This window comes from Equus przewalskii, chromosome 19 (genome assembly GCF_037783145.1).
Source record: "Equus przewalskii isolate Varuska chromosome 19, EquPr2, whole genome shotgun sequence".
In the NCBI taxonomy this organism is placed as follows: domain Eukaryota; kingdom Metazoa; phylum Chordata; class Mammalia; order Perissodactyla; family Equidae; genus Equus; species Equus przewalskii.
Genome location: NC_091849.1, coordinates 47,965,103 through 47,991,643, shown reverse-complemented (window position 1 = coordinate 47,991,643; position 26,541 = coordinate 47,965,103). Strand labels below are relative to the sequence as shown.

At 36.4% G+C, this 26,541-nt stretch overlaps 1 protein-coding gene across 1 annotated transcript; it reads left to right on the top strand.

Annotated features, from left to right (window-relative positions):
- Nucleotides 1-11,675: 11,675 nt before the first annotated feature.
- Nucleotides 11,676-24,650, top strand: LOC103563018 (cysteine-rich venom protein-like). The gene is made up of 8 exons (XM_008538216.2): nucleotides 11,676-11,762; nucleotides 12,805-12,863; nucleotides 17,690-17,809; nucleotides 19,624-19,714; nucleotides 20,840-20,985; nucleotides 22,105-22,199; nucleotides 23,003-23,091; nucleotides 24,204-24,650. Exons 2-8 carry the CDS (start codon nucleotides 12,810-12,812, stop codon nucleotides 24,329-24,331), a joined length of 723 nt encoding a protein of 240 aa, XP_008536438.1. The 5' UTR covers nucleotides 11,676-11,762; nucleotides 12,805-12,809; the 3' UTR covers nucleotides 24,332-24,650.
- The last annotated feature ends 1,891 nt before the right edge of the window (nucleotides 24,651-26,541 follow it).

The following is a 26,541-nucleotide window of genomic DNA, read 5'->3' as shown; positions in this document are numbered from 1 at the left end:
TATCTAAACATTTAGTATAAAGGAATATAGCACAATATATTTGATGGAACAAGAACATTGAAATTAAAGGCAACTATGGGCTCTGATATATATCAAGTTATATTTATAATTGACTCTCCATTGGATATCCAGCACCATTATGCATACCTCTCGTAAACCAAGGATAGTCTTTCATAATACATATTGAGGATCTAATATGTCCCATATGTGCTGTTAGTTGCATTGGGAGATCCTGACTTCATAGCAGGTATGGATCTCCTCAATTTTGAAAGCAATGTGAGCAGGTTTTATATTATTTTCTAAATATAAAGAACTCCATTAACTGGAGATCATTACTACTAACAGGGATGCAAATAAGGTTCAACATTTTTCTCAGCAACTTGGAGTTATGAGTTTAGGGTGCTGACTTGCCAAATTTTAGGTTGAACTAAGGCTGGCAGGGATAACAAACACAGAATCAAGATAAAAGTGATCAAAGGGATGAAGCCAACCTACACCACAAAAAGAAACAAAGAAAGAAAGAAAGAAAGAGAGAGAGAAAGAGAAAAGAAAGAGAGAAGGAAGAGAGGGAAAGAAGGAGGGAAGGAAGGGAAGAAGAACTTTGGTTCTGGTATACTTTTGGGTCACTGGGTCAAGGTGATAAGGAGGTAGCTGAGAAACTACACTAATTTCAGTCTCCTTTGGTGGAATAAAGTAGGTGTTAGCCTTTTCTTCTTCCTATGAAGCCATATGGAGAAATGAAAAGCCAAGAATCTCTAGAGAAGGAAGGTCTGCACCTGCTCCCATTCTCTGAACTCACACATCACACGATTACCTAACTCTCTGAGCCGGTTTTTCTAAGCGTCAAAATAAAAATTCTTGCCCAATTACTTTACAGTCCTATTCTTACATAATGATATTTCTGAACTTTTCCTGACAGTAAAACATTATGCAAACATTAGATATCATTATTACTCTGCTCAGACTACACAAAGAGTATTATTTTCTAATGTATGATTCCGCAAAGGAGACTTTAATAAAGGATGATTTAACAGGAAAGTACCTGAAAACCATGACTTGTTACAAATTCTTTACATAAGGAAAAAAGATTGAGGCTGTGGGGATATGATATTCTTAAGTATCATTGGACTCCATTCCCTGGTCTATCAATTATGAGTGTCCTAACTTATCACATCAAATCCCAGTCACCATGTGCCCTGTTACCAAACTATACTTCCTGGAGCGCACTTAGTATGTGTCTCTTGCCTAAAAATCTTCCAAAAGATTCTGTTTCCTATAAATTAAAGCGTTTAACTTGAAATGTTGTGACCCTTCATAAACTGGCTAGAAACTCTATTCCCAAACTTTTCCCCTTACGATAGTAGGATAATGCAACTATTTGGGATCCCCTAGAAGATAGCATAGTAAGGATAAATAGTTTCCTCTACAATTCCAAAATATCTGCTTTTATGTATATCCCTACCCAACTAAATAGATATATCAGTTCGTATTCTTGTATTGCAAAACAATAAGAAAACCCAATCCAAAATGACAAACAGTACAGAAGCTTTTTCTGACCTGTATGACTAGAAAGACCCAGAGGAAGGCAGAGAGCTGGAGCCAAAGGTTTTCAATGTTCTCGAGTCACCAGATTCATTTGTCTCCTGTCTCCTCAATTATACCCTCCTCCACGACTTGGCTTCACCTGCAGTTTATGTTTTAATGCTATTAAAAATTAATCTGTAGTTTTAAACATGGAACTAAGAGCACGTGTATTTATCTCCTCAGTGAATGCGTTTTTATACAACAGCAGGAAATGAATAAAAAAATAAGATTTAATGTCACCTCCCAGCTTCCTTAGGCCAGGCTTCAAGGAATAAAAAGATCTCTAACTCAAGGAGGGGCAACGGGCTATAGCTTCTCGCCATTCCAGACAGGGCACAGGACTCATGGCAGAGGGCCAGGTGGGGTGATGAGAGTTTGCAATACTCCACTGGATCTGAGAAACTGGTTTTTTTCTGTCAAGGGACAAAAAGTCTCACTAGTGGATGTTAGCAGATGTGACAGCACAAGCACGGGACTGGATGTTTTTCCTGCTATTTCAGACTTTCCCAGGAAAGGCAACCATGGAGCCATGGGAGCCAAGCAGCAATGGGGCAGTTTCTTCTAAGGATTAATTATCTATAGTCACAGCTCTTACAAAGAATGGCCTGGCTGTCCGTGAACATGTGAGCCATCAATTCTTCTCAATTATTTTTAAGAATCACATCACATTTTAAACAGCATTTGATCCTAAATGATAATTGCTATATTATAATGAGTGTGTGATCCTCTGTTTAAGACCTAACAATTTCAAATAATTGAGGGGAGACTTGATGATCAAAGGGAATGACAGGCTAATGTGCATGATCATTATGTAACTATACGCCTTTTTCATATCGTATACTGCAAATTGTACCACAGCAATGACTGTGCCCTATTTTTATAAGACTTAGCTAAAAAAGAAAGGTTAGCTGGCTATTGAAGTAAAGTGAGTGAGCAATAATGGAACAGGAGATACATGTCTAACCATAGAACTGACCAGACTTGCCAATTGATTGGATGGGAGGGAGAACTTAACAGACAATATGAAATCAAGAATGATCTTTTTCCTCTATACTTGTCATCTTCAATTATCTCCTCTCCTTTGAGTCTTGTTATCCTTCTCTGTAATATTTTTACCAGAAAAATTCACAGAAAATATTAATTGTACTTTCATTTTGTTTCCCACTGACATAGACATAAATTTCATTCAGAAAAAGTCAAGCATCAGATTTAAAATAAGAATGATGAATGGTACTCAGTGACTATGGGCGCTCTCCTTATTATTAAGATTATCTTTCTTTGAATCCAAGCTATTTAGATAAACATAGCATTAAAAGTAACCTGAAACACTGTAATAATTCACTAAAGATTTCTAAGTTTAGAAGAGGTTGTCTGCACAAGAAAAATTGTCACGTTCATTAGAGCAAGAGGGAAGAAGCAAAGTTGATCAAATGGTTTTAAAAATGGTCATTTAGTTCTTTGAGTGAAAATAAAGTCACTTAAATTAAACAAATTTCCTGTTCTCCTTTGTCTTTCACTTAGCTTCCAAGTCTGCGAAATATAGTAAACAAATAAAAAAACTGCTTAAACTCTTTTGATGAAATCATTATTACATGCAGTCCATGACAATTATTAGTAAAGAGGAACAAAAACTTCCCTTCAAGCCTTAGGTTAAGCCAGCTGTCTCCCTGTCACTCTTATCTGGGCAGATTCTTTTACCTGAATGATTTCTGGAGTAGCGTATCTGTATTGTGAGGAAAGCTGATTATCTATTCAGCTTCCGAAGATCTAACAAGTTACAAGCACATGGAAAATAACAAAGCATTTTATATATTTCATAATGGCAAAAGAATTTAAGGCATTCTCAATTCCACGTCTTATGTCCCACAGCCAACCTCAATACTGGTCTAGTTCAGGTAATCATCATTTCTTGATGATGGTGATGTAATTTCCAGTCTTCCTTCCAGCCACATACACACCAGACCGTACCACTCTCAGGATATACAAACCTTCAATGGCTTTGTATACAGTTTCAATCAGGATGGGCTGGGTAGTGCTGCAGAAACAAAATAGCCCCTAAATCTTAGTGACTTAAATAGTATATGTTTATTGCTCACTCATGTTATATTTCCATCACAAGTTGGAGAGGAACATTGCTGCACGTTACCTTCAATCAAAGATCAAACTGATGGAGGTTTCACCATTGAATGAATATCACCATAGTAGAAAAAGGAAATATGGAAACATCTTTGAAGCTTCCATCTAGAAATGACATAGACCAATTCTGCTAGCATTTTATTAGCTTAAACAAGTGACATGGTCATTAATAACTTTAAGAAATGGAGAAATGCAATTCTACCATGTGCCTAGAAGGAAGAGCACAGGAAATATCTCATAATACCACATAACATCCTTCTAGACCAAAAATTTAATTCACTCTCCTTAACACCTGCAAGCTATACCTACCCTTCTTCCCAAAAGAGATACCACAAAAGTCACATCCAGTCATGGCATTTTTCTCAAAGTCTGCATCTCTCCACACAAGGGATGCTTCTCTTGATCTTGTGATCTACAAATTAAAACAAGATTTTAACCCTACACAGAGTTAATACAAAACAATAAAAGAGGAGTTTGATAACTGCAACAAACAATGTCAGTCAGAATGGGGGAAAATGGAAGACATATATCAGGCAGTGGTCCATAGCATTTCTGAAATCCTGCTGAGAAGACATGGTGAGATACCCCCTATCATGGGGGTGGAGATTGTTCTCTGGTTAATCCCTGATTTTGTTCCCTTTTTCATTATTCTCTGTGACCCACAGCTCTACCCTCTGAGAGAAACTTCACTTTAAAGTATATATATATATATATGTGTGTGTGTGTGTGTGTGTGTGTGTGTGTGCATATTTCTCAGTTATCACTGAAGTTGCTAAGTAGAGACTATGCTCTCTTTGAAGATGGAACAGCTATCTAAGCTCAGGCCCATACACAGTTGTGAGTTTCAAATGCAGTCAGACATCACTTAATGACGAGGATATGTTCTGAGAAATGCCCCTTAGGTGACTTCATCATTGTGCAAACATTATATAGTGTACTTACACAAACCTAGATGGTATAGCCTACTACACATCCAGGCTATATGGTACAAGTCTTAGGGGACCACTGTCATATATGCAGTTGGTCATTGGCCAAAATATCACTATGCACCTGACTGTAATTTTAAGTTTTAAACAGTCACAGCCTCTTTTAATCCTGGCTGATGTTTCTGTTTTCTTTTTCTTTTTGTTTTCTGAGTAGCGTGACACCCTCAAAAACATGGTTATCTCATGATTTATTTGAATCCAGTCCATTCCTAATACCTCCATATGTTGTCCTTTTTTCTTTCTCACTTCCATAACACCTCTTCTCTATTTAATAGAAGTTACTTTGACCTGATGTTGCTTTGGTAAGAAAGCAATATTCTTTTCTGAGCTATTTTTCCCGGAGGAAGTATTTGCTGGGAGCTATATACTAAATTTGACCCTTACTCTAAGACTCCTTAATCTTTTCAGAGGTTTTAGCAATAGGTGGGATTGTCTTTTGCTTAATTTGACTCTTGCCAGCAGGCTGAGTTTTAAATGGTTTAAATCTCCATGACTCACTTTTTTGTTAGTTGCATGTATGTACCCTTAAACAACATCTCTCCCATTCCCCAGCCCCTGGTAACCACCATTCCACTCTGTTTTTTGGAGCTCGGCTTTTTTTTAATTCCACATATTAGAGATACCATACAGTATTTGTTTTTCTCTGTCTGACTTATCTCACTTAGCATAATGTCCTCAAGGTCCACTCATGTTGCTGCAAATGACAGGATTTTCTTTTTTCTCGTGGTTAAATAGTATTATATATACCACCTCTTCTTTATCCACTCATCCATTGATGGACATATATCTTGGCTGTTGTGAATAATGCTGACATAAACACAGAGTGCATAAATCTCTTTGATAACCTGTTTTTATTTCCTTTGCATATATACTCAAAAGCAGGATTGCTGGATTGTATGGTAGTTCTATTTTTAATTTTTTTTTTTAAAGATTGGCACCTGGGCTAACAACTGTTGCCAATCTTTTCTTTTTTTTTTTTCTGCTTTATCTCCCCAAAGCCCCCCTGTACACAGTTGTATATCTTAGTCGCAGGTCCTTCTAGTTGTGGGATGCGGGACGCCGTCTCAACGTGGCCCGACGAGCAGTGCCATGTCTGCGCCCAGGATCCGAACCCTGGGCCGCCGCAGCGGAGCACGCAAACCCAACCACTTGGCCACAGAGCCGGCCCCTATTTTTAATTTTTTAAGGAACCTCTATATTGTTCTCCATAGTGGCTGTGTCAACTGTACACAATTATTCCCTTTTCTCCACATCCTTACCAACATTTCTTATCTTTTGTCTTCTTGATGATAGCCATTCTAAAAAGTATGAGGTGACATCTCATTGTGGCTTTGATTTTACTTCCCTGATGATTAGTGATATTGAGCACCTTTCCATGTGCCTGTTGGCCATTTAGGTGTCTTCTTTGAAAAAATATCTATTTAGTTCCTCTGCCTAGTTTTTAATTGGATTGTTTGTCTTTTTGTTTTGAGTTGTATGAGTTCTTCACAAATATTGAATATTAACCTCTTATCCAATACATGGTTTGCAAATATTTTCTCCCATTTCACAGTTTACTTTTTCATTTTGTTGTTTATTTTGCTATGCAGAAGCTTTTAAGTTTGATGTAGTCCCACTTGTTGAATTTTTCTTTTGTTGTTTGTGCTTGTAATGTCATATCCAAAAAATCTTGGCCAAGATCAATGTCAAGGAGCTTCTTCCCTATGTTTTCTTCTAAGAATTTTATGTTTTCAAGTCTTATGTTTAAGTCATTGATTCATTTTGAGTTAATTTTTGTGAAGGGTGTAAGATAGGGATCCAATTTCATTGTTCTGCATGTGGTTATCCAGTTTTCCTAACACATTTGTTGAAGAAACCATTCTTTCCCCATTGGATGCTCTTTGCTCCTTTTTCAAATATCAATTAACTATATATACAGGGCTTTAGTTCTGCGCTCTCTATTCTGTTCCATTGATCTATGTGTCTATTTTTATGCCAGTACCATACTGTTTAAATTACTATAGCTTTGTAGTATAATATCAAATAAGAAAGTGTGATGCCTCAAAAGTCTTCTATCTCATGATTGCTTTGGCTATTCGGAGTCTTTCCTGGCTCCATAATAATTTTAGCATTGATTTTTTTCTATTTATGTGAAAAATGTTATTGGAATTTTGATGGGGATTGAGTTGAATCTATAGATGACTTTAGGTAGCATAGACATTTTACCAATATTAGCTCTTCCAATTCATGAACACAGGATGTCTTTCCATTTGTTTTGTCTTTTTTGATTTCTTTCAGCAAAGTCTTTTAGTTTTCATTGTACAGATCTTTCACTTCTTTGGTTAAATTTATTCCTAGATAACGTATTGTTTTTGATGCTATTTTGAATGGAATAGTTTTATTTTTTTTTCAGATGTTTCATGTTAGTGCATAGAAATGCAACTGATTCCTTGTATTGATTTTATATTCTTGAATTTTACTGAATTCATTGATTTGATCCAACAGTTTTTTAGTTGAGCCTTTGGAATTTTCAGTATATAAGATGATATCATCTGCAAATAGCAATAATTTTACTTCTTCCTTTCTGATTTGGATGCCTTTTACTTCTTTGTCTTGCCTGATTGCTCTAGCTAGGACTTCCAGTACAATGTCGAATAAGAGTTGAGAGTGGTCACCCTTGTCTTGTTTCTGATTTTAGAAGAAAGGCTTTTAATTTTCTCCATTGAGTATAATAACTGTGGGTTTGTCGTATATGGTCTTTGCTATGTTGAGGTATGTTCCTTCTATACCCGACTATTGAGAGTTTTTATCATGAAGGGATGTTGTATTTGTCAAATGCTTTTTCTGTATTTATTGAGATGATCATATGATTTTTTTCTTTCATTCTATTAATATGGTATATCACATTTATAGATTTGTATATGATGAACCATTATATAATAACCTTCCTTGTCTCTTCTTACTGTTTTTGTCTTAAATTTTATCTTGTCTGATATAAGTATATCTACCCCTGCTTTCTTTTGGTTTCCACTTGCATGGGATATCTTTTTCCACTTTTTCACTTTCAGTCTATGTGGATCCTTAATTCTGAATTGGGTCTCTTTTAGCAGCATATAATTGAGGCTTCTTTTTTATCTGTCCAGTCACTCTGTGCCTTTTGCTTGGCAAATTCAATCCATTTACACTTAGAGTAATAATTGATATGTAAAGACTTACTAATGCCATCTTATTAATCACTTTCTGATTGTTTTGTATTTCCAATGTTTCTTTTTCCCTCTTTTTCTGCCTACCTTTGTAGATTGGTTGTTTTCCATGGTGATATGATTTGTTCCTCTTTATTTGTCTTTTGTGGACCTACTCTCGGTTTTTGTTTTGTGGTTACCATGGGGTTTACATAAAACATTTTATAAATAAAATAATCCATTTGCAACTGATAGCAGCTTATCTTCAATCGCCTATGAAGGCTTCAGCCTTTTCCTCCTCCCTTTCATGTTACTGATGTCATAATCTACCACTTTTTATGTTGTATTTGTTAGCAGTTTATAGTAGCTATAGTTTTTTTTACTACTCTTTTCCTTCAACTTTTATACAATAGTTGAGTGGTTAGTACACTATCCTAATATAGAGTTACATTTTTCTAAGTCTGACTGTACATTTTTCACCATTACCAATGTACTGTGTACTTTCATATCACCAATCAGCGTCTTTTCATTTCAGCTTGAAGAACTCCTTTCAGCATTTCTTGTATGCAGGTTTAGTGATAGTGAACTCGGTCTTTTGTTTGTCTGGGAAAGCCTTTATTTCTCCTTTATATCTGAAGGATAACTTTGCCAGGGAAAGTGTTCTTGGCTAGCAATTTTTATCTTTCAACATTTTCAATATGTCATTCCACTCTCTCCTGGGCTGTAGAGTTTCTGCTGAGAAATCTGCTGATGGTCTAAAGGGGTTCCTTTGTAGGTTACCTTTTTTCCCTGTGGCTGCCTTTGGGATTCTTTCTTTACCATTGATTTTTGACAGTTTCATTATAACATATCTTGGAGATCTTCTTGCATTGAGATAATAAGATGTCCTATTAGTTTCGTGGACTTATAATTCTGTCTTTCTCCAGGTTTGCGAAGTCCTCAGCTATTATTTCTTTAAATATACTTTCTGCACCCTTTTTCTCTTCTCCTACATTTCCGATTATTCTGATATTTATCTCTCTGATGGAATCTAATAACTCTGGTAGGCTTTCTCACTCTTTTTAATTTTAGTTTCTTTTTCTCTTCTAACTACAATTTCAAAATTCCTATCCTCTAATTCATTTACCATTCCTTCCATTTGCTCTGCCCTGCTACAGATGCTCTCTATTGCATTCTTCATCTCATTTGTTGATTTCTTCAGCTCCAGAATTTATACTTGTTTCTTTTTTGTAATTGCAATCCCTTTGGTAAAGAAGTCATTTTGTTCATATTTTATTCCTGATTTCACAGAATTTTCTTTCTGAGTTTTCTATAACTCATTGAGTTTCTTCATACCAGTTATTTTGGATTCTTTATTGGTTATATCACAATATTCCATGTCTTTGAAGTCAATTTCTGGAGAATTATTGTTATTTTCTTTGTGTGATGCCATATTATCTTGATTTTTCTTGTTACTTGTAGTTATGCATTTCTGCTTTCCCTTTGAAGTAGCAGACACTTCTTCAACTCTTTATCCATTGTCTTCAGCAGATGGAGTTTTATTTCTATTATGTGAGGTGTGTTTTCTTCAGTTTTTGTGAAACTGTATCTGCTGCACTTTTCTTGTTTCCCCTTGAGGGTGAATTTTTAATCTTTTGTGTCTATTCTGGTTCTTTTAATTCACCCAGCTGACTTTGGAATCCTCTGTTGTTTTCCAGAAGGTGGCGCTATAGCTCAACTTTGTAGTTTATCCCTTGCCCATCAACTGCGGCCTCTTTACTGACTATGCTCCCAGTTTTCCAGAGTACCTTCTCACAGGTGCACTGGGGAGCACACACAAAAAGCTGACAGTAGAGTTGAAGGTGATGTGGGTTTAGCATTTGGTGCATTGGGGGTGCCCATGGACCTGGTAGGGAGATTTCCAGGGATGGCACCCCAAGACATTGGTGGGTAGAATTTCTGCTGAGCACAATCCCTTTAACACTGTTTGAAATTCTTATCTGCCTCTTTCCCAATGTCCTCTGTCCCCCCAGGCTAAAGCTCCCACCTTACTACTCCAGGTGCTGGTGGGGAGAAATGGGTTTCTCCAGCCGCATCCCGCCCAGCTGGGGTAGCTGGGCTGTCACGCACCACTTTCCTTTTTCCCTGCGGGAGAGATCGCTTCTGCTGGATAAATCAGCTCCCTACAGTGTTTCCTTGGGGGAAGGGAGGTGCCAAGAAAGCTTCTGTTACCAACTCCACTGTGACTAGATTCCTATTTTTTCTTTTTCCTCCAGTGTTGTGCTAGAGTCTCCCTTCGGGAAGGCTAGACTTCTGCACTCACTCGTACCTGAGTGCCTGCTTAGGCGTAAGCCACCTGACTTTTTGCCCAACTGTGGCAAGAGGGGTCTAGGCAGTTTTGCTGGCTCCGCTGGTTCCACAGCTCAGATGGAGGTTTGTCTGTATCTTACCAGCTGCATTGGTAAGTGAAATTCCTCTCTGGACTCTTGGAGTAAAAGTCCTAGGTTCCAAAATATCCACAAAGGTGCCTTTGTTTATGTATGATTGTCTAATTTGTTGATTAAAAAGGGGAATAAAAAGGAGGAACATCTTATGCTACCAGGTTGCTATCACTTCTTCCACATATACTTCTTTCTTTTTTTTTTCCTAAGGAGGATTACCCCTGAGCTAATATCTGTGCCAGTCTTCTTCTATTTTGTATGTGGGTCACTGCCACAGCATGGCTGAGGAGTGGTGTAGGTTGGCACCAATATCCAAACTGTGAACCCTGGATGCTGAAGCAGAGCACGGGAAACTTAACCACTATGGCCTGGGGCCGCCCCCCCCCCCATATAGTTCTTTCCATACTCCATAGTATCTTGCTTTGTCCTGTGTTACTAATAAATTAATTAATTAAAAATTAGTGAAATATAATAATAACGGTCACTAAGTGCCTACAATATTGCAAGTGCTAAGAGTTTCAACTGAATTAACTTATTTCATAATAACTCTAACATCTCATGGTTATTAAGATTACCCCATTTTATAGTTGAGAAAATTGAGGCACGAGGAAAATATATCACTTGCTTATGTTTTCTTGGTTAGTGAGCAGCGAAGCTGGGATATGAACAAGGGCGACTGGCTGCAGAGACCACTCCCTAAAACACTATTGTGGCTGCCTTTCCAATCTAGATTAACACAATCTTGGAGGAAAACTATTTTTTAATGAAAGCATGAAAAATTAACAGTTTTTAGAATAAATTTATTACATATGTCAAACTCATTTTTCCCCCTTTGATGTATTTGGGAGATCTTTTCTTTCATCAAATTATGATACTGTGTTTCTAGAAAATTATTTGAACACATTATTTCAATATGGTGTCATTTGATGATAAAAATAAGGTAAAAATTATTTTCCTGCATTCATTAAATCTCAGATTGTATGAATGATTTTAATAATGGAACATAACGTGAGATTTTTTTTAATATGCCTTATATCATGCTTAGACGACACAAGGGCAATTTACTGAATGCTAATTAGTTAGTAATTCCATGGAATGCTTTTGAGAAAAAATACATACGTCTCTATCTAGTTAAATTGTATTATATTCTCTAGACCATTGTCGTAAAACTTAAGTCTTCCCTAACCTATCATTACTAACATTGTTAACCCTAATTACAGCAGAACTGCAATTATTAACTGAATTCTTCTTTAGAACTCAATATTGGGCTTATTTAGTACTGAAGCAGGTGATAAGATCTTTTAGGGGAGGTTTTCACCGTCACACGTTACTACTACCTTGCACAATTCAGAGTAACCAAACAGGAAAGAGAAGTGATTTGTGTTTCATATATATACTGCTGTTCTGAGGAACAAAATAAGTTCATCTCTCTTTGGACATAGAAACATCTTTTCCTTCCCATCTGCTCATTTCAGGTAAAACATTTGCTGCATTATTTAATAATAAGAGCTGTCTACAGTGGGAATAAAACTTTTGTAGTCTTTAATTTTATTCTCAACTTTACTGCTAGTAGATGGGAGTGTATTAATTATTAGGGTTTATATCAACTATTTTTTTCAGCATTGCCTTGGTCCAATATACCAAATAAACCAAAAGATGAATCATGCATGGCATATTGTACTCATATTTGACTTAACACTTTTTAATGGGGAGTAGAGATAAACTGCAGTATATTCAGAACAAAGATATTAGGGAACTGAGGATAGTCAAAACCATGTCATACACAAATTGGTTGAAGGGGGCAGGCTGTCCAACTTTTCAGACAGGATCCCCAATGGGACAATGATAGCCAACATTAATACTTAATAGTCATAAAGAAGAATTAGAGCAAAATTTAATGGGAAAAAGGTGTTTTAAGAAATAACTTCTAAAATAAAAGAATTGTTATAAAAGTAACACTTGGCAATTTTTTAATAATAGTAATAACAGTGGAGAATTATATGGACTAAGAGTAAGAGTGTGATGGAAATATAAATCCATCACTCTTTGGAGTATTCACTTGTATAACTTTAGCGTACAATCTTGCAAATCTGCAACTTGCTTTGTTCTCTGGTACATTAAAAAGTATAATGACCAAGAGAGAAATTTTTTAAGACAAGGTTTTAAACTAACTTCCTCCAACTGGAGATGCTCATCAGTGATATGAATTATTACAGATCAACTTCTCCTTTGGTTAGGTCCCAAATTATTGTCTTTATAAAGGTATTAAGAAGAATTCCTGGGTTCCAACCTAGCAATGGGTAACACAAGAATAAAGCCTGCATTTGTAGGTAAAGGGTGAGATTGACTTTCATTGAGAAAAACTGTTAATCTGACCAAGAAAATCTGTTCTTATATTCTACAAAATCTCTGCAAAAAGTTATATGAGTCCATTTCTTAATATTATAATAATTTTGTTCATAAAGTAAGCTATTTCTATGTACTCATAAATCTCATTAATGCTTCATTTCTTCTCAGAGACAATGGTGTTGGTGGTCATATGCTTCATGTTAGTGCTGCAACAAGCTGCAGGAATGGTAAGGATTTGACTTAGAAGATAGATTTTAAGCTCTAATAATAGGGCTGCCTTACCCATTACTCATGGTGAATGTTACACAGACAAAGATGATGTTTGCAAATCTCCTGGGATGGGGAGCAAAAGGAAATCTTCTCTGGTCATATAATACACCATGGTTCTCACCAATGCATATATTCACAGTAATCAATAACTTTCTTACTGGTTAAAACTACTAAGCAATAGACAGTAGGTCAGCAATGAGCATCAGATGTGAAGTATAGCATGAATCAGAAGCATAAAGTAACTCACTGCTTGCCTTATAGAAATCCATTTTTATCATGAGTAGCTTATTCAGTTGAAGAATTTAACATATGCTTGAAGATATAGTTTCTAGACCTACAAAAGTGTATATTTGATATTACAAAGTCCTAAACAGCAACAGTTCAAAAATGAAAGTATAATTTTGGCTTCCAAAGTTTAGCTCACTCCATTTCAATTTAGTTCAATTCAACAACCACATATTTAATGTCTACTATACCAGACACTTGCTAGATGCTAGGGATGGAGCAATAAATAAGATTAACTTGCTACTGCTCACATAACACTTCAGAGTAGTAGAGGATTTATGGGTCAACAGGCAATTTTAAAAGTATGATAAGTGCATTGCAAAGGTACCTATGGGGCTTCAAAGAACATTATTACTGAACATTTGCTATTTTTAAAAAATTCTAAGCACTTTGTATTTATCATCTCATCTAGTCCTGATGATAATACAATTAGTAGAATTTAGACCAGTGAGGAGAGAGGATAGAGATGGAAAAGGGAAGTATTTGAGGAAAAGGTTACATCAGGTCTGAAGTGTGACAGATAAGAGAGAGAGCATGAGAGTTTGAGCAGAAGCCAGTTTGGAGTATGAAGAAGTAAGAGACAGTCATGTTTGGTGGAGTTAGAAGAGATGAACTGTGGGATGAAGCTGGAGTTGTAAGAGGAGGCTCCAGTCTTATCAGACCTAAGCAATCAGGAAGCGTTCAAATTAGAGACAGACAGAGTCAGATTTGCATTTCAGAAAGACCACTCTATCATATGACAGAGGGCAACACAGGAGGCAGGGAGACTCGTTGGGAACTTGCTCAGTAATGTAAGTGAAATGTTATGATAGTGGCCTGTGCTTGATTATGGGAATGAGGATCTAATTCCAAAGTAGAAGCTACAGGATTCAGAGATTGATTAGACATGAGATGCGAGGAGAGGGTGACAACATCAGTTTGCATCACTGGGTCACTGGTGATGCCATTCACTAGAATAGAGGGCACCTGATGATGATCAGGCATAGAGGGGAGCCAAGGATGAATTCGTCTGGCGCAGGTAGGTTTCAGGTGAGTCGTGAATGAGATCTGAGCTGGAGATAGAGGTTTGGGGGTCATCAGCGTATAAGTGACACCGAAACTGCAAAGGTGGAAAATGTATAAAGTAAAAAAGGAAAGAATACTGAAGAATACCAAGATTGAACAGTGAGCCAGAGGAAGGGAAGCTTAAAGGGAAGGAGACTGAGACGAAGAAATAGCAACATCACAAAAGTCAAGGGGAAAGTGATTCAAGAAGAAAGATGTACGCAACATTTCCCAATGCTACTGAGACAAATAGCATAAGGAATGAAAAGTTTCCATTATATTTACCATTGATGAGGTTGTGATGGTCTCAGCAAATGCCAGTTCAGTAGGGTTGTGGGGACAGAAGACAGAATGTAGTAGGTTGAGAAACAAGTGGAAAGTGAACAAGTAGAGAAAGATATAAGCTTTTAGAAAAATAGGATATATCCCACTCCTTGCTGAAAGAGGAAACTCAATGAAGAAATGAAAGATCTGCCCCGTAAATTTCTACTTCCTTTTACCCTCCTTGACTATAAGAACAAGTAGGTTAGGTGGTGTAACAGGAAAAAGGAAGGTAGTTTTATACCCTTGAAGTTTAGTGATTATCATAATTTGACTTCTGTATTTATTTAAAGGGATAGTGGGTTTGACTTCTAAAGAACTGAAGCTTTTACCAGACTAGGATGTTATTTGAGTAAAACAAAAAGAAGAAAGCATCTTCCATATTTCTCAAAAGAAGATAAGGAAAAACAAGTTTTCCATAGTTGGTTACCATCTTTGTGCACCGTGTAGGTAGATTAGTATCAGCACATGGGAAGAAGAATTTTAGCTAAAGTTTAGAAGTGCTATTTCCTAAGTGATCATTGCATTGTAGGTGCCAGTCTCTTGACCCGGAAAGACCCTAGGATTTATTTAGTGTCAAAAGAATTTGTTCACATTCTGGCATTTTTGCTCACTGATTTTGTAAGTTTAGATAAGAGATTTTTAAAATGTCTAATTTCCATCTATAAAATGGGCATGAGTTTTAGTCAATCCTGCCATTTATTCTGAGCAGTGTCCATTAAGGAGTGATTTATTTAGTCTAGAATATCTCTGAACCTTAATTTCTTCATTTTTTCCAGTGGAGATAATAATTCTTACCACAATGGGGTGCTTTGAGAAACAAATTATATAATAGTACTTCCATAAAGTGTAGAAATTAAAATTCTTTCACAGCTTTTTTAAGATACAGGGAAAGAAAATGTGACAATATATTAATGAATGTTATGAATATCCCCAAAGCTGAGTGTGATGGGTCTGCTGCTTAGTACTCACAGTGTTGGCCTCCAGGAAACCCATTGCACATTCAAGGGTCTCAGTTATCATTTGCTTTTGGCTTCTTAATCGTGTGAGCTATAACTTTAAGAGCACGTTTGGCCTTCTGCCCTCTTGTTATTCACATAGCACTTTAAAACATCAGGGACTATTCTTGCTGCTTTGTGTTTGGTAATGGTGTGATTGGAAAAGCAATAATGAGAAGGTCAATGTGAGGTGATGTCTGAGTAAAAGGATGCATTACTGCAAAGAAATTAGACGCTAATTCAGTTATTTAAGCAAACTTGCCCAGCTTTAGTGGTGTACTTAATATACTCAAATGCTTGTGATCCTCTGAAACTTATTTTCAGAACGTCTTTTGTGGGGTTTTTTTGCCAAATACTTCCTTTGGGTTTGATCAGTGAGTCAAAAGATGTTATTAGCAAATCCAAGAAATAAAAAAGACATATGAGCACACTGATAGCAAAATGCTTAATGTGGTAAGCTGTTTTCGAAAAAACAATGGTAGCTTCCATATGTTGCCGTCATTATTAAATGAGAGCCTATAAGCATAAACGGTATGTTATCTGTTTATTAATTTGCACTTCTAAGTTTAAATTAATTGGTTTCTGGATATAATGAAAAAAGAGATTCTCCATAATCCAGTCAACCTTTCTGAATCTGTTCTTTCCTGGGTAAAACAAGGCACTTCTTTCACTCAGAGTCTAGATAAGGATCAGAATTTAACACAGATGTTTTCTTTTGTTCCAAATTTATTGAGATATAATTGACACATACACATAATTGTACAACATGTTGATTTGTTACACTTATATATTACAGATGATAACCACCATAGCTTTAGCTAACACCTCCATCATGTCACATCATTACCATTTCTTTTTTCAACCCAAATGTTTTCAGTGCACGAGCATTAATGAAGCGATATTTATAGAGGAAGGAACAGGGTTGAAGGAACAAAGGTAGAGACCAGCAGCAGTGGAAAGCCTTTCCACTGCTAGGCCTCAGGGACTAAAGGAAGAAATAATGTTATGGAGTTTGAAGCCAAAAAAATGGGATCAAGAATGGAGATATCTACTCCAGAGATGGAGTGCAGAAGTAGGAAGGGAGTGGCAAGAAATGTGCCGACCTCTACCCCATCTCAACCCTCTATTTTCCTACCAGTGCCTCCCTTTGATTCACTCTATCCAGAAAGCCTCAGTAAGACAAGTGAGCCCAGGGCGTGCAGACCAGAAAGGTCAGCTCCAGCCCACAGGTCAGGGCACAGAAGGATGGGCAGTACACAGGTTGGGCAGTACAGCAAGTAGAGAAGAACCAGCACAGCATCTACTAAATGATTTCTGGGGTTTCTTTCAGCTTTTTCAGTCCATAATTTTTAATGAGTAATTTTTCCATTTTTAAAAAATATGTTGCCCCTTAGTTATGCTCTTATTTAGACAGAAAAGGATAACAATTTCTGAGGGCGGTTTAAACATAAGTATGCACACAACTCATAATCTCTATAAGATACTGAATACAGTTGGCGGAGACACCCCAGAATGCCACTCATATTGTTTAATCTAAATAATATCTGGATCTACTATAGCCTTCTTACATTTCTCTGTGGTTTTTTAAGCCTGAAATTCTCTGCATTTTGAGTAGATATTTCTTGTTGGATATCATATGGCTCAAATTCTCTTTGTGAGTAAAAGGTTGGAACTATTTTTTTGTTCTATTGGCATTTTCTGGTGATAATTAGGCCGATGATGAGGACTTTAAATTCTTGCATGTTATAGGATAGGATCGTGTGTAAATAGGTCTTGTGGATCAAATTAATCTATTATTGAAGGCAAAAAATGGTGATATTCAAAAGGACAAGCCCAAGTTCCGCGCAATTTTATGAGTCAGACTACTTATTGATTCTCAAAGCATGGTCCCTGAGAACCTGTTGGAAAGGCAAATTCTCTCACCCCACCCAGTCTTCCTGAATCAGAAACTCTGGGGGTGGAGCCTGTAATCGTGTATTAACTAGCCCTCTGGGTGAGTTTGATGTTAAAGCTAGAGAACACAAAGCTAAACATTTTTATTAACTTCCACATTGAAATAAAGCAATTGTAGTTCTGTTACTTTGGTTTTCAATATGGTAACATTGTCCTTAGTAACTTTTTGCTTCATTTTAAAGTCAGATATCTCAGTTTCCTCTTTATCCACCCGTCATCTATCAATCCAAATGGAGATTGTTAATACACACAATGACATGAGAAGGATGGTGAAGCCCACTGCTTCCAACATGCTTAAAATGGTAAGTTTTGTCATGTTGATGGATCGTTATCAACTAGCATTTAACCATTTAGCAATGGACGTTAAGCTAGGATCTACATATGTGAAATGCTCTAATCTGTTTATTTCACTAGAAAGTTGACCTGTTGGCTGGTGGTTAAATGCAACACCCTGCGTTTGAACTGAACATGTTGATTCTATCATTCTAGGATGAAGATATAATTAATGGACCAATGTTGTGGAAGAAACCCTGTAAATTACCTAACTTGAATAATTAGATGCCAAACTACAAATGAAAACTTAAACTGTATAATAAAATATGGCATATAGGTCTGGAATATGAGAGTCCCACTCTTTTTGGCCATGATCAGATCATTTGTTATATAATGTGAACAGATTTGGACAACACATTAATAAAAGGAGCATATACCGAAGATGTTGATTAGCATGGTGCAGAGCCTGGAAACCCAAACACAATAAAGTAGGAGATAATTTGGGCTAAATAAAGAATATCCCAGGAGGATATGATAGTTGACTCTAAGATAATTACTTAATCTAGAGGAGCCTCAGCTTTCTTGGCTATTAGTGGGAATGATACTTCAAACTTTGTTCAATCTTTGTGAGGATTATTAGAGAAATATTAAAGTAAACATGTAAATAAAGTGCCAGTAACATATGGGATGCGAAATAGAAATTAGTTCCCGTTTCTCTTTTCAATTCAAGTATTTAAAGTGTTATATGACAAATGAATTAGATTTCCCAAAGGGCTGAGCTAGAATCAACAAATCATAGGTATTTGGAGGCTATACTATACCTCAATAGATTAAAAAAATCTGTGTAGCAATTAATGCTACAGTGAGCTGTCCTAGAAGGTACTGAACACATATTTCAATTATGGTCAAAATGAGTATTTTTTGGAAAGGATTCCTGTAATTAATGGGAAATAGAATCTATTATCTTTCTGGTTCATTCCATTTCTGCGACTCTATGACAGTCGGTTCTTAATCTAGGCTATGGGAAGGAATTTTTCCAGTGAGCCTCATGTCTAGCTTCACTTCTGAGAAAGTGTGTTGTGCCAAATGCACAGGATAAATACCTCATGACCGCAATAAGTAATTGGAATTGCCTTCCCAAAGATACAAGATAAGTCTGCTCTATTCTGAACATTTCTTCTCATCTTAGCTTGGGACATTTTTTTTTTCTTCCTTTAAAGGAATGCTAGTAATCTTGGCTTAACTTGTCTGAATTACGATAATACTAAATCCCTATTTGCATTGATTTTCCTAGATTTTTTTCTATTTTGTATATGAGATAAGGGTGAGCATTTATTTTTCCATACATTTTGTCCTTCACACTGTTGTATTTCATTTAGTATAACACAGTCTTACTAATGCTTACTATAACATCCAATGTATATTAACATATGAAGACTACTGCAGATGCAATAGACATTTTGGGGGGAAAACAGCGCATATTTAGTCTCATTTCTAGTTAAATAGCCATAGCCCCAAGCTAGAAAAGAAAAGAATTATCACCCGTATTGTCTATCTAAAAGAGTGAGCCTTGGTTTTGAAATATTTATTTTCCTGCTAAGAAGATGGCTATTCTTTTTCCTAAAATATTTCACCTGTGACCCACATATAGAAAGATACTTCCTAGTAACTAAGTCATTTAGGAAAGCAAGAAATGTATCTTTTGTTAGAACAATGGAAAAATAAGAAATTCGGGAAAATAATTCATCAGATAGGCATTTGTTTTCAATATAATCATCCACATCTCCATTATCTCATGAAAGCTTCGTATTTTCATTTCCAAATGTTTTTCATTTATTTCAAGATGTGGAATCATGAAGCTGCAAAGAATGCTGAAAAGTGGGCAAAAAAGTGCACCCTGACTCACAGTTCTTCCTCCAAACGAAAAATTAGCTGTAAGTCAAGCTTCTCCAGTGAATGATATGTCATTTTATAAAAACTAAAAATTAACTAAAAATCATTGAAGTAGCAGACATGGCAGTTTGGGAAAGGTGATCTAATTTTTGTCTGTTGGTTTTAGCTTTATCACCTGTCACAGACACACACCCTGCTTCTTTTCTTATTGTCCTTCCATCTTTTTAAAACTCTTGTCCTAAAATCTCTTTACTCCTGCTACTCCAAGTCAAAAAAGTAAAATGAGTCGGTAGGGATCAAAGGCAAAAGCTTTGAGGGAGGAAAACAACAAAAAATTGTTTGAAGTACTTTTTTCTGAAGTTAAGTCTATTTAGATACTCATCATCCTTATTTAGCCACATGCCAAATTTATTCCTGAAATGCAAAAAAATCTCCCACTTAACACAGTATAGTCAAAGTTACCAAACCACAAGCTCCTGGTGAAAATAATTATTTCTTTCAGTATAACTTTCCAGAACATAAGTGTAAGTGGTGTTAATGTAGAATTAACCCCACTCCGCCTGTCCATTCTACTCCAACCTATCTTACTCGTTTTTACTAATATCTGGTCAGCCTCCACCTCATCACATACATGCCATTGTCACTCTTGCATCCATGGCTTTGATTTTCTCATTTTCCTACTGGATAACCCATCTCTATCTGATCTATTTGCTCTCTGCTTCACATGTGCTCCCCTTATTTCCTTAGCTGAAGAGCCAAGGATCAAAATTATGTCTGAAACTGTTTTTACTATCCCCTGTATGCATATCATGAAGGCATAGCAGATAAGCAATACTTACCAATTCACAGTGTTTATCAGTTTACTAGTGTTACCAAAATGATGACTGTGATTGCATGAAACTACATAATCAGTTTGAAAATGAATTACTGTTTACCTTTAAAAAAGAGCTATTCCTAGGTTGCAGGAAAAGTGATTCCAATTCACAGAGCCAAGCTGTTGAAATTGAAATTGGATATCTCCCATAGGTCAGTTGGTGAAAGATGGCTGCACATCTTTGGGAGGTGATATTGATCCCCAAAACTAAAATGTAATGTTTTAATAGTTTTCATTGAGGATTCTTCACTAGTGGTTTAACTGTTGGTTCATTGTTTTTTCTAATTTTTAGTTGCTGGCTGTGGGGAGAATATACTCATGTCCAGTCGTATCAAATCTTGGCCAGATGTAATCCAATATTTTTACGAGGAACTTAAATATTTTAAATATGGATTTGGACGTACTCGAGCAAATGTTAAAATTGGCCATTACACCCAGGTAAAAATGAAATGACAAAAGCTTAATGTTTCTTGTCCTCTACCATCCCAGAATTACTTTTTCTCCTGAGTTTATCATGGAAATGCCAAGCACTCATCTGAGCTATGTAATCTTTATGTGAGCATGAAAGCTCCCCTACTTTATAAAGTATGTGCTACCTGTTAATATACATAAGCATCTGTCTACTATTTCTTGGATACCCACAAACACTTATCTCATCATTGTGACCTTGATTTGCCACAGCAGATTTTTTGAAATGATAGTTCTGGAAGTAAAGTGATGAAATGAATTCGATTATATTTAAGCAACAGTAAATGACCTTTAAACAAAAGTCTTGAAGTCTTTTCTCTGGGCCAGTCACAGGATGAAATGCTAAAGAGAAAAATAATCAACAATATTAGACTCATATATCCACTTTTTTTTTTTAAAAGATTTGATTTTTTCCTTTTTCTCCCCAAAGCCCCCTGGTACATGGTTGTATATTCTTAGTTGTGGGTCCTTCTAGTTGTGGCATGTGGGACGCCGCCTCAGTGTGGCTTGATGAGCGGTGCCATGTCCGCACCCAGGATTCGAACCGACATAACACTGGGCCGCCTACAGCAGAGTGCGCGACCTTAACCGCTCGGCCATGGGGCCAGCCCCTTATATATCCACTTTTTAAAATTTTTGAATAGATAATTTTTGTATTATATTAAAATTAAAGAAAAGTTATATTGGGGCACCGGAGATTATCTGCACAAAAACACAACGACAATAAGCTTTTTTTCTTCTTTTTCCTGCAAAAATCAAATTGCTTGTAGGTGACTTTCTCCTCATTGCCCAACACTCCGTTGTCTACATATTTATGAATTTGGGAATGAATCACTGTTATAACAAAGGTATCATGAATGCATAAAGCTTCCTTCGATGTTAAATGAAGCGCTATAGTTGTAAGAGAGATTTTAAAAGAATAATCATCAAGTTTATAGGGAAATTTAAAATATCTGAAGCCTATACTTTTCAGCTTTTAAAATTTCCTTCATTGATGATTTCTAATAAGCAGTTAAGAAACAAAAAGCCAACAGTGTGAACACTATAAATTTAATTAAAATGACTTGATTTTAAACTTTTCACTTACAGCTTGTTTGGCCCACTTCCCACCAGCTCGGCTGTGCATTAGCCTACTGTCCTCACAAGACTTTAAAGTATTTCTATGTTTGCCAGTATTGCCCCGGGTAAGTACAGTGCAAGAGATCCTTTTGGTCATATAGTAGGCCAAGTGGCTTGCACCTTGAGCTATAATCCAACCCCTTTCATCAATCTGAGGTTCTAGGGTAGCTTCATGGAGAGCCTTGAAGGCAGGTTTTGAAGAATGGAGAGACTTGGGAAAGACAGGAAACAACAAGTAGTGCATTCTCAGGGGTGATAAACCATGGGGATATCGATAGCATGGTGTATAGAGAATGGGCTCTGGGGGCCACAAGGTTCAAATACAAACATTGGCTCTGCCACTCACTAGTTGTGTGACCTTCAGTTCCCCAATAACATAATAACATGGAGTTCCTTTTTTCTTATCTATAAAGAAGCAGTGGCAATACATTTCTTGTAGGATCTTTCTGAGGATTAAATATGAAAAGCTATGTTAAGTGTCTAGCATCGTTCATGGCACATAATAGATTCTCAATGAAAGCAAATTCATCTAATAAAGAAGTAAGTAATAGTCTGCGTAATGCTAATACCAAAAATTCTTAGGAACCTTACTGCAAACCTGTCTTCTGGCTGCACGCCTTTGGTCCTCTGTAAAGGCAGTGGGAGTAAAGGCAGTAGAGTAGGAGATGGAACCCCATCTCCTTTCTTCTGCATATATTTATATACTACCAATTTACCTGGAAATTGTCTCTGTGGCTTCACCCTTCAAAAATCCCTCCTCTTCTTTCCTAAGCTCTTGAGACTCTTGCTGTATATTCCACTCCCATGGCACAATCCTATATTCCTTAATGTTGTCACTAATTCTGTCCTTCAAAAATTTGATTGCCAGGGGAAACTATGTGAAAAGAATGAATACCCCATATAAAAAAGGAGAACCATGTGGAGACTGCCCTCATCATTGTGATAATGGGCTTTGCAGTAAGTAAGATCCATTCTGCATCTTTACGTGGTGATGTCTACATGGACACTGACGTTACTGAGGATGACTGTGTCAGAATCTGCCCTGATAGATATATGCCCCCATTCTGCTTCTGGGTCTTCCTTTTCCTACATCAACCTTTTAGACCTTGGCAATAAAACCAGATCTAAAAATGAAGTGGTAAGTTCAGCTGCCATTTGAGAGTAATGATGACTAAAACAATACAGACATGAGGTAGTCATTCAGAGCAAAGTTAACCCAAGCCAAAGTGGAGATTAAGTTTCCCTTTAAGTCCTTCTTTTTCTCGGTGAGGGAGGGAAAAGGCAAAAGTATAGAAACCAACTGACTATAATATCAGACAGGGTCAGGCCTGATTTGGTTTTGCCCCTAAACAAAAGGGAATATGTAAAAAAGAAACTTAATATTGTGCTCCCCAGTGTGGCTACCCCTTCCCTCTGTCTCACACACACACATATGCACACAGTCAGAACTCAGACACACTCTGCCAGTTCCATCACTTGATTGCTCCCTAACAGCTGCATTTCACTGGAAGCAGGCACCTGAAAAAAGAGTGTGGGGCTATTTTAAGAAAATGTTGAAGGTTCCAGCTAGTCTTCTGTTAATCCCCAGACAGTACACACACACACACCAGAGCCACTGCTAGTAGAGGATGCTATTCCTTCCTGTGGTTTGTTGAATGGAATGGGAGATGGATTTGTGTTCCCCTTTGGTACCCTTGTCCCTTTGTGCAATCCACTCATCACACAAGCAGATATGATAGCACACAGACACACACACATATACACACTGGGCTAAATAAGTAACACCTGAAACATATTAGGAATTAAGGTTATTTCTGTTACTGTGCACCTTATTGGTACAAGACAGGAAACTTTATTTGATTTTATAAAGCTCTAGCTGTGTAAACTCTATATCTGCTACATAAGGTATGTCTGTTAAGCCGTTTAAAACTGTTACATATTATTATGTACTGAACTTTAAATAACAGAATGTCCAGAGTAAGTAGATTTCCCCTGAGATAATACAGTTTTGGGTAACTGATAGTTTCATCCAAGAAGCAGCGTTTTATTTGCCTTTTATTTCATTTTAGCCAATCCCTGCATGCATGTGAATAAGTACTCAAATTGTGACGACTTGGTTGGAAAACACGGCTGTGATACAAAAGACATGATGGAAAGCTGCCCGGCCACCTGCAAATGCCCCACAGAAATAAGATAGAACATCTTTAATGGTGCAGTTTCTTCTTAAGAGCAAAGTGACTTCCCTTAAAAAAAAATGACTGTAAAAATTTCATATCTTCTTTTATCAGTTCACACGTTTTGAAAAAGTCTTCTATTGAATACATCCTCTTTCATGAATTAAATTTGATAATATCTGAATTTTAAAAGGTAATAAAAACAGTAAATTCAGTAACTGTGAACTATAGATATGAATGTAATGTTGACTGTAATAAATTATTTAGTCATCATAATTGATAACATACTTAAAGCTTTTGTGTAACTCTTATGAATAAACATGCTCAAATTTTTTTAAAACAGCTCAGAAATTCTTTTTTTCACTAAGACTTTAAAAAAAATGCATTGATGAGGATATGCACCTGCATCCCTGAAGAGCTCTGTTCTGGTTGGCATCTGTAGGCCAGAGATAATAGGGGCATATGCTGACCTCAATGATAATTAAAAATATATACATATCTAAGTTTGTTGGCAGAAATGTGAAAGAAGTTGCCATAATGATAATTCACAAACACTTACCCAGGTGCTGGACCTAAACCAGTTCATAGATTTGGCCTCCCCAATTGAAGGGGAGTTCACATTGCTAGAGAAAGCACCCAGCAATGCAGTCATGTACGTATTCCATGAACCTTTCTTCAGGCCATCCCTCAAAGAAACCTGCGGCCATTTATCAAGGTGACTGACACTGAGAAGTGGAAAAAAATTTTTTGTAGCTTACTAGATACTGACTTAAAACTAATACTTATCTCCAAAGACTTGAAGAACCACCACAGTACGTGGATCAGACTGGAACTTATAAAGGTCAAGACAGTGAAGTCATGGCCCTAGTGCCTCTCGGACTACCCACAGTAGGACTGCAGACCAATCCTATGCTTAATTCTCCAGTTCCAAACTACAGAGTAGAAATCAATATACTTAGAAATCCTCAAAATCTCCACATTGGTTCTCTGACCCAAAGATTAAAGAGCTATCATAGTAGAAAGTGCCAAATGGAAGCTTCTGAAGCTATCCATTCACTCTCAGCAAGACTGTAAGTCCAAAATAAGTTCAAATGTCTTGGGTATTCAGAAATTTGTGTTACAACCTAGACAAAAAGTTCAGAGGTGGTAACTGTGTCTACACCCTTATTTAACTTGCCCATTTGACTAGTGAAAAAGCTAGATGGTTTGTGGGCAATAACTGTAGACCATCACAGACTTAATCACATGTTGGCACCGCTCACAACTGTGAGTCTACATATCAAATCTTCATTAGAGAAAATCAACAGATTGCGTGGCACTGGGAGTATATTTATAGCCTTACAATTGCTTTTATTCTATTACAACTAACAAAGATAATTAGAGACGATTTTCCCTTATATAGCAAAGAAACTGTCTAATCTACTCGCCCCATAGTGCTTCTACTATCACCTTATTCACATAATGTCAATCTATTGCCATAGTACCACACTACTGTTTTAATAGCTTTGGCGAAAAGGATAAGGTTTTGGACATATTAGTTTTTATGAAATATTTCAGGTGCGATGTAGAGATTAACATAATAAACATCCGTATACTCACCTGCCAGCTTAAGAAACAAAATAATTTGTAGAGTTGAAACTCCCTTATTTTTCCTGCCTCTATCTTGAATTTATTGCTTGTCATGTCCATGAATATCACAACATAGTTTTTCCATATGTGTTTCCCTAGGCGTATTTAGTATTGTTTTTCATATTTTCAAATTTTATGTAAATACTAGAACACTGTACATACTATCTCTTGTCTCTTTATCGCAATATGTTTTGAAGATTCATTCATTCTGATGTTATCAAGCATATACTAGCAATTAATATAATATTAGGGAAAGATACTGGAATAGGTGCATCAGCAATGTTGTCTTCAGTTGGTTATGGTTTCCTATTGTTTCATTTTTATCATTTAATGATAAACTACTAATACTGTTGCTTTACTTTGTTTTTCTACTGTACTTTGTTGTGGGGTATTTGGTTAATAGAACAATATGTGTTGTTGTATTTTGCATGTTTTGGACTAGAATTTTCTAATATCTAGAATTAGAGACAAAAATGTACTGTGGTTCAAATATTTCCAAAGTAGATATACAAATACTATACATAATATTTGTCTGGACTATGATTATTGTTACTGGTGGTTTATTTTTTCCATGAGTGAGATGTAAACATGATGGATTGAATAC

Coding starts and splice junctions, on each gene's coding strand:
- LOC103563018 (XM_008538216.2), top strand. CDS start 12,810: ATGGTGTTGGTGGTCATATGCTTCATGTTAGTGCTGCAACAAGCTGCA. Junction 12,864..17,689: donor TGCAACAAGCTGCAGGAATG/GTAAGGATTTGA, acceptor TTCATTTTAAAG/TCAGATATCTCAGTTTCCTC. Junction 22,200..23,002: donor GTTTGCCAGTATTGCCCCGG/GTAAGTACAGTG, acceptor TTTGATTGCCAG/GGGAAACTATGTGAAAAGAA.